The 7,743-nt window shown below is 33.4% G+C and overlaps 1 protein-coding gene across 1 annotated transcript; it reads left to right on the top strand.

The window, feature by feature from the left end:
- On the top strand, positions 1-6,211 carry LOC143063666 (uncharacterized). Its single transcript, XM_076235939.1, has 5 exons — positions 1-136; positions 2,124-2,305; positions 4,213-4,318; positions 4,675-4,746; positions 5,607-6,211. The coding sequence occupies exons 1-5, from the start codon at positions 46-48 to the stop codon at positions 6,182-6,184; spliced, it is 1,029 nt and encodes a 342-aa protein (XP_076092054.1). The 5' UTR covers positions 1-45; the 3' UTR covers positions 6,185-6,211.
- Positions 6,212-7,743: the final 1,532 nt, after the last annotated feature.

Genomic DNA, 7,743 nt, shown 5'->3' with positions numbered 1-7,743 from the left:
CTTAGATAAACCTTATCACTTATAGTCTGATCGTAAACAGCTATCATGAAAACCTTTCATATAATTTGTTTACTACTTGTAATCGTTTTGGAAATATATTATGGTGAAACAGCCAAGTGCTCAATAACTGCATCTTGTAAGTTAAGTTTATTTGCATTTTGTCTGTTTATAGTAGACTGAAGGTGACAGTTACTAGTCTGAAAGGGTTCAACAATGGAAGTTTCATACTCTAGCGAGACTCTAGCAGTTTTATTCAAAGCTAGTCGTCCTTGATATAATAGTTATTTACCACAATAAAAGAATATATATCTTAGATCTACAATACCCTAGGAATTCAGTTAACTTATGTTGATGTCACACTGTAAACCAACTTATTTTACGGATACTTTGTTTAGTTGACTTTGTGTCGATTTGTTAAAATTATTCCTATTCGTGACGAGTCTTTTTTGTACTCGCAAACGTCGCTAAAATAATTTGGTAACAGTATAAACAGACTGGGTTTTGAGATAGATCTCGTCTATATTGAATCATTATATCTATAAATGTCACCACGTCAACATGGCGGCCCACTCCTTAGACTCAGATATCATCCAACTGTGGATTTGACTAGTTCACAAAAACAGAAATTGTAAATTAAAAGTGAAAAAGTTTGGATTGAGAATTTATGGGATGACTCACATTTTTGCTAGTCAGAGGTTATTTTAAGGAATAATTCATGCAAACCATGGACATACATGTATTGATCTTTAGCTTTATATTCCAGTGGACAAAACAGAACAGACACAGCACAATTATCTTTGGTTCATTTTTTTGTTGAAAATTAACATAATTATATGTCCTGTTATAAATCGATTATGCTCGAGATAAAAATCGAATGTAACGACTGTCTTATACTTGATTTCTTGATTGACAACATATTTGTTACGTTCGGAGGACGTGTTTTTCAACAGACTGTCGGTATTCCAATGGGAACAAACTGTGCCCCTCTAATTGCCGACTTGTTTCTTTATTATTATGAGGCTGACTTCTTGCAGGAACTTCTTAGGAAGAAAGATAAGAAGTTAGCAATATCCTTTAACTCTACTTTTCGCTACATAGATGATGTTCTTTCACTAAATAATTCAAAATTTGGTGACTATGTGGAACGCGTCTATCCAATCGAGCTAGAGATAAAGGATACTACAAATACAGTTAAGTCGGCCCCATATCTTGACTTACATCTAGAAATTGACAATGAGGGTCGGTTGAAAACAAAACTTTTCGACAAAAGAGATGATTTCAGCTTTCCAATTGTGAACTTTCCATTTCTAAGTAGCAACATTCCAGCAGCACCTGCATACGGGGTATATCTCCCAACTGATACGATATTCCCGTGCTTGCATTTCCTATCATGATTTTCTTGATAGAGGGTTGCTGCTCACAAGGAAGCTATTAAACCAAGAGTTCCAAATGGTGAAGTTGAAATCATCCCTTCCTAAATTTTACGGACGCTTTCACGAGTTGGTTGACCGTTATGGAATAACCGTTTCACAAATGATATCGGATATGTTCCTTACGTCGTAACTACAATCCCCTTCCCTTTCACGAATGTAACCTACCGAATTAGACTATTTACCGGATTTGTTATCACATAATCAACACGACGGGTGCCACATGTGGAGCAGGATCTGCTTACCCTTCCGGAGCACCTGAGATCACCCCTAGTTTTTTGGTGGGGTTCGTGTTGTTTATTCTTTAGTTTTCTATGTTGTGTCGTGTGTGCTTTTGTTTGTTTGTCCTTTTCATTATTAGCCATGGCGTTGTCAGTTTGTTTTAGATTTATGAGTTTGACTGTCCCTTTGGTATCTTTCGTCCCTCTTTTATACCCACGAAGTGAACCTGCAGTTTCCAAGGTTTCGATGGTTGCACAAACCTAAAGTTGTGTCATAATCGCTACTAAAGCTCTGCATACTATTTATTTTAGGCGTAATTATTATGAATATAATTTATAACATTGGTTTATATTTACAGCATATAAGTCAGACTCGATGCCATATATAGCATTTTAGTGTGAAAGCGGCATGAAGCAATCTATCGTACGATCATTTTAGTATCTTAAGTCTTTGTGGGTTGTTTTTTTCCAGCGTTTGAAACTGAATTTTGTACAATTAAACAAGAAATAGAAGCTGTGAAGCAGTTTGACTCTAGAATATCTAATACAGAACACGAACTGTTAACACTGAAACACAATGTTCAAGTCGAAACTGCGGAACTTAAAGATAACCAAGACCTGATACGAGACATACAGAAAAACATTTCTGATGCAGTAAGTACCGTCATGGTTCACAACGATTGCAAGATTTTCATACTTATATTAGTATTAATTAAGAAACTTAACAGAAATTAAAATACAAATCGAGATAAAATCATAACTTAGAAAAAATATTAATTAAATTAAATATCCCCTTTGATTATTTCTTGATGTAAAAATGTACGAAAAGGTTAAGAAAAACAACTCTTTTAAATCGTTTAATTTTAATGCGAGCAACAGCTTAGGAATAACTATCGATCGTGAATAAAAAAGGCAACAAAAAAAAACATTTAGAAAAACAAGTTTCAAGAGCCTGACACTGTAAGGAAATATATATTTTATAAATGTATTTTTTTGAATTTTGCATTTTTATGTCTAAAAACAGGGCTTTGTTCTATATTTTTATATACAAGAATTTAAAGGGTATATTCAATATTATGACTGAAAATACTCAATAGTTATTTGTATAATAACTTTCTAACATCACGGTAGGTATAGTGTCTGGCTAGGATCGTGGTTTTTATAGTGGTTTGATCGGTTTTTTTCGAATGTGACAACTTTTTTTCGAGTGAATATGTTCAAAAATGTAAACAAACAGACAGTATTTCAGATAAAAAGATATAATCAATCTGACATTATTCTTTCGTTAAAAAAGTTAAATTTCGACTTACAATTCTGTTATTAAAAAATACAGAATAAAGCCATGTGTATGTACACATACCAATGCAACTGTCGAAGGAAATACAACCATGGACTTTATATATACAGACACTTTAAAAAAAATCTTTTTATTGCATTGAAAACGACATTTTTAGACCAAATTCATTTTTTATAAATCTAATCAAATCAAATATTTTTAATGGTGTAAATTCCTATACAGAAATGATACCAACTGACATTTACAAAATACAAACACAAAAATAAACATAAAAAAAAAAAAAAATCTCAATAATAAGAGATACATATTTTATATCTACATTGCGTGGAGGTGTTATTCATACTATATTATTAATTCAAGCTATTACAGTAAGCTTTAATACTTTAAAAGTTTTTAGCAACATTAAATTATGTTTCCTTTACTTGATTGTCAAATCATACATATCGCTTATTCCAGCTACACATACAGTACTAATGTCCGTATGGAAGTACACCACTAATTAATGGCCCCATTGCTTTCTATGTTAAATTCCTCAATTTCGAGTGGTCACAGCTCTTTTATATTAAGTTCAAATAAAGTGACAATCATTGCATGTCAAAGCAACACCTTCTGGTATCCTGTACTGAAAAAATCAACATACCTTACATAGCATATAAGAAAGAACTGGTTCCCGGAACTTCGGATGTACCAAAACAGGTACTTCCGATCTGACAAAAAGGCAAAATGTACCCTCCTTTTTAAATTTCATGCCATTTTTTTATTATTCAAATTTATCAGTCAAAAATTGTTCTACAATGATCACCAGTCATGCAGCTTTCATTTGATACCAAAATTAATAAAATACTCTAAATATTTTGAAAGTTATGTCCATTCGTAGGAACTATTTTGTGTTAAATATGTACTTCTTTCTGGTATGTGCTTCCTGGCCGGGCCCGAATTAGTGGTGTTACACCGTATCATTACTTTTCTCAGCCTGAATCTGTACCGACAATATCACCAGGAACTGAGAACAATGACTAGACCTACCGCGACCGAGAGTTAGCAAACAAAAACCCCAAAAATTATGCTAGAAATGAATAACTGAAGTAATCTACAAGGTACATAATTATTTTCAAGGCCAAATTGGTTTTCATAAAAATTCATGTGATCTATGATTTACGGAAGTAGGTATTGAAAAGGTTATATTTAATACGTAACCTATGAAGACAAGAATATCAATGGTAATTGTAATACCCCATAAACTCCCAATTTCTTGTATTTTCAGATATCTGTGAATAATATGTCAACGAACACATCAGATTTAAATGATAAAATGGATAAATTGTTGAAAATGTTCAAGGATGTGCAAGATCGACTAGATCACTTAGAAGGTACACGTAATTTTAAACCATTTAGTACATGTATATCTACCAATTAACCATATAATGACTAAATGAGTAAATAACATACAGTATGCACATATACACATAGAAAATTTTTAAAGAAGATAAAAACACATTTCACTTTTGATGTTTTGGAGGATAGACGTATCAAATTACAAAATTCACAAGATGGATAGATAATATTTCAAATAAGATAAAAATAAACTTATCTGAATGAGTTATTCGTCTCGTTGTATTACTTTTTTGTATACCGCATTGTTAAATGAAAGAATACAAACTAGTACAGTCATGTACAACAACCGATAAGATATGTATGTAAATACTTGCTTGCCTTTTACTTGTAGTGAAATGTAAAGTTTGCGGTAGCAACGGTAGTGTAAATCATCCTTGCTCACAAAACCCTTGTAGTAACGGAGGTAAGTCTGATGTACTAGTATATTACTTATAATGAATATCGGTGTTTCCTATTAAGCATCTGTCAAACATATATGAAGCTTCTTGATAGTGTCAGTTTCAGAGAATATTTTGTTTGAAATAAAGTGAAGTTATCACTTCCTATGGCAATCCTTTTTTTTTAATCTTTTTGTTTTTTATCTATTTTATGAAACAAAACAAGACAAATTCTTTCAATTTGTCTTTTAGTTTGGAATGATGATTCTTGTTTAAAGGGTAGAAAAGGCAATTAGAAAAAGTAAAAATCATTGACATTTTTGAAGAATTCGATTTTCTTATCATTATCACTGTTTACAGTTTTTTCTTTCCGTTTATACGTTATAGTTTGAAAATGCAAAACAGTTTTAATAAGCAAAAAGTACCCATTTAAGGTCAATTATTTAAAATAAGGTATTACACAAGAAATAAAGGATAAATCACAACAATATATCGAAACAGATCATACCATACACCAACACCACTGGCCAGACTCCTTCGTAACTTGCAACTTAAAATTACTCCCTACTTCTAGAAGCTAGCTTAGGTAACACTGACAGTTGGTTGAATACTGCCACTAAAGAAAGAAACATCATTCATAAATAAAGTTTAAGAATAAGATTTATTAATTGAAATCAGCAGTACTTGTCAGAGATTAGTATGTGCTTTAAACCGCGTCAGACCATTAAAAGAAAAATCATTAGGGGTTAATGGATGGTTTTATTGGAATTTGTAGATCGTGCATGATTGTTTTTTGCTGTTTGAATAAATAAATAGTGTTACTTAATTTTGATTATTATGGAAATCTATTTGAGTACTAACATTTTATTGACTATATAATTTATAGGAAAGTGTTTAGAATTGTCGAAGGATTTTCAATGTGTATGCACTATCGGATTTACAGGAGAAAGGTGCCAGTACACAGACCATTGCTCATCATCGCCTTGCAAAAATGGCGGTTCTTGCTCCTCTAATATCCTTGGTCATGTATGTAACTGCGTTATCGGGTTCACAGGACCATACTGTGAAGTAAAAATAAACGCATGCGACTCAAATCCCTGTAAACATGGAACTTGCTTGTTACACGGAAACTCCTTTAGTTGTCAGTGTGAACACGGATACGATGGTTCAACTTGTGAACATTCAACCGGACAGCAAGGAACATCTCTTTCGACAGCCAAACCAACAACAATACCAACAACGATTCAACCACAAAGTACAGTCACGTATCCTGATCCATGTGCCAAGGCTTCCGTTTGTAACGAACCAGCCAAATGTCAAGCTGTTGGTAGTCAGGATTACAAATGCGTTTGTCCAGATACTGCCCTGACTAACAGTGATAACTGTCTTGAGCCTTACTATTATGATCAGTTTGGGTTTTGTTGCGCACGGAACACATGTAAAAATAATGAAATTGTATGCTAATAGCAAAAATAAATGGATAAACAATTACTAGTAATATGTATAATTGATAGCTTTTACAACAATATCATCTTTGGCATGAAATACTTTAAATGTCTGATTTTATGACGAGGGAATGGAAAACTATAGATCATGTATTCGATAGAACATTAAAAATAAAAAAGGCTAGTATCCAGACGACTCAAATCAAGGTTTACTGATAGCTCAAAACAATGAAATCATGGGGAAAAGAATACTCTGTTCATTTTTTTTCTAATATGGCGCGTCCTTAATAATTGTATATGAATACCATTGTCACGGATACGACCGTTTGTCTTCTCTGTCGTCAGTAGATGTTAAACAAGTTCAAAGAATGTATGATTTCTAGGTCACTGATATTAACGAGGTGCGTTATGTTGTGCTGTTGTTTATAACTACAATGTAGGTTTAAGCCTATTGACATTTCAGTACATTTAGTGTGTATTGAACTAGGGTGACTGTTTGCCACTTCTAACGAATATGGGAGTTAGCTGCGTATTTGAGAGATACTATGAATTGATTGTTGGTGTTTGACGCCACTTTCAGCACTATAGTAAAACTCTTTCAGAACCACACGTTTACTTTTGATTGAATTAGTGTTGAAAGTTAGTCTGTACTATGAAGGTTTAATCACAAGTATCACATAAACTTAACATTATCACAGCGGCCGATTCAGGTGGGGTGGGGGGGGGGGGGTCCGGGGTTGGAACCCCCCTTTTTGTACAATCAATGCGTTTGAAATCAATGGGGACATATGGTTGGAACATCCCCCCTTTTTGTCCTGGGTTTGGAACCCCCTTTTCAAAATGACTGGATCCGCCCCTGTTATCAATAAGCTATGAAAGTCACGGTCAGATGAACCATGCCAGACAGGCATGTACTGCTTACAATCATTCCATACACATAACTATCATTATAACATAGATGGGTATAAGTAGATATGGTATGAGTGTCAATGAGATACTTTCCATCCAAGTCACATTTGTAAACGTAAAAACAAGAAACGAGAAACACTTATGAACCACATCAATAAACGACAACTACTGAAAATGAGATTCATATGACGAAATATAGTGCATATCGCTTGTAGTTTCTGATAAACTGGCATATTAAACCACAAAAACCTATCATTGAAGAATGAACCATGAAAATGAGGTTAACTTTATATGGTCCCTCCCATACAGACACGTACACCTCACAATCATCCCATACACCAAATGTTTTTGACCTATTGCTTATAGTAACTGTAAAAGAGAGACGAAAGATACAAATAAAGGCAACAGTAGTTGAGTATATCCCTGTTCAAAAGTCATAAATTGACTGAGAGAAAACAAATCTGGGTTACAAACTTAAACCAAGGGAAACATATCAACTATAAGACAGCAACCATTTGATTTTCTTGGGAAAGGGGGGACGGGGGGGCTATGAATTTTTTTCGGACAAACTTTTTTTATTCGCTTTCGGCGAAAACAATCAAATTTTCTGGCGACAAGTCGAAAACAATTTTTTCTTTCAATTTTAGCATTACATATAACTCAAATAAA

This window comes from Mytilus galloprovincialis, chromosome 2 (genome assembly GCF_965363235.1).
Source record: "Mytilus galloprovincialis chromosome 2, xbMytGall1.hap1.1, whole genome shotgun sequence".
NCBI classification, from domain to species: Eukaryota; Metazoa; Mollusca; class Bivalvia; order Mytilida; family Mytilidae; genus Mytilus; species Mytilus galloprovincialis.
This window is presented reverse-complemented; position numbering and strand designations above follow the sequence as displayed.

Excerpts from the sequence above, each read along its gene's own strand:
- LOC143063666 (XM_076235939.1), top strand. The coding sequence starts at position 46 with ATGAAAACCTTTCATATAATTTGTTTACTACTTGTAATCGTTTTGGAA. Across the intron at positions 2,306-4,212 it reads AGAAAAACATTTCTGATGCA|ATATCTGTGAATAATATGTC; the intron begins GTAAGTACCGTC and ends TTGTATTTTCAG. Across the intron at positions 4,747-5,606 it reads AAACCCTTGTAGTAACGGAG|GAAAGTGTTTAGAATTGTCG; the intron begins GTAAGTCTGATG and ends TATAATTTATAG.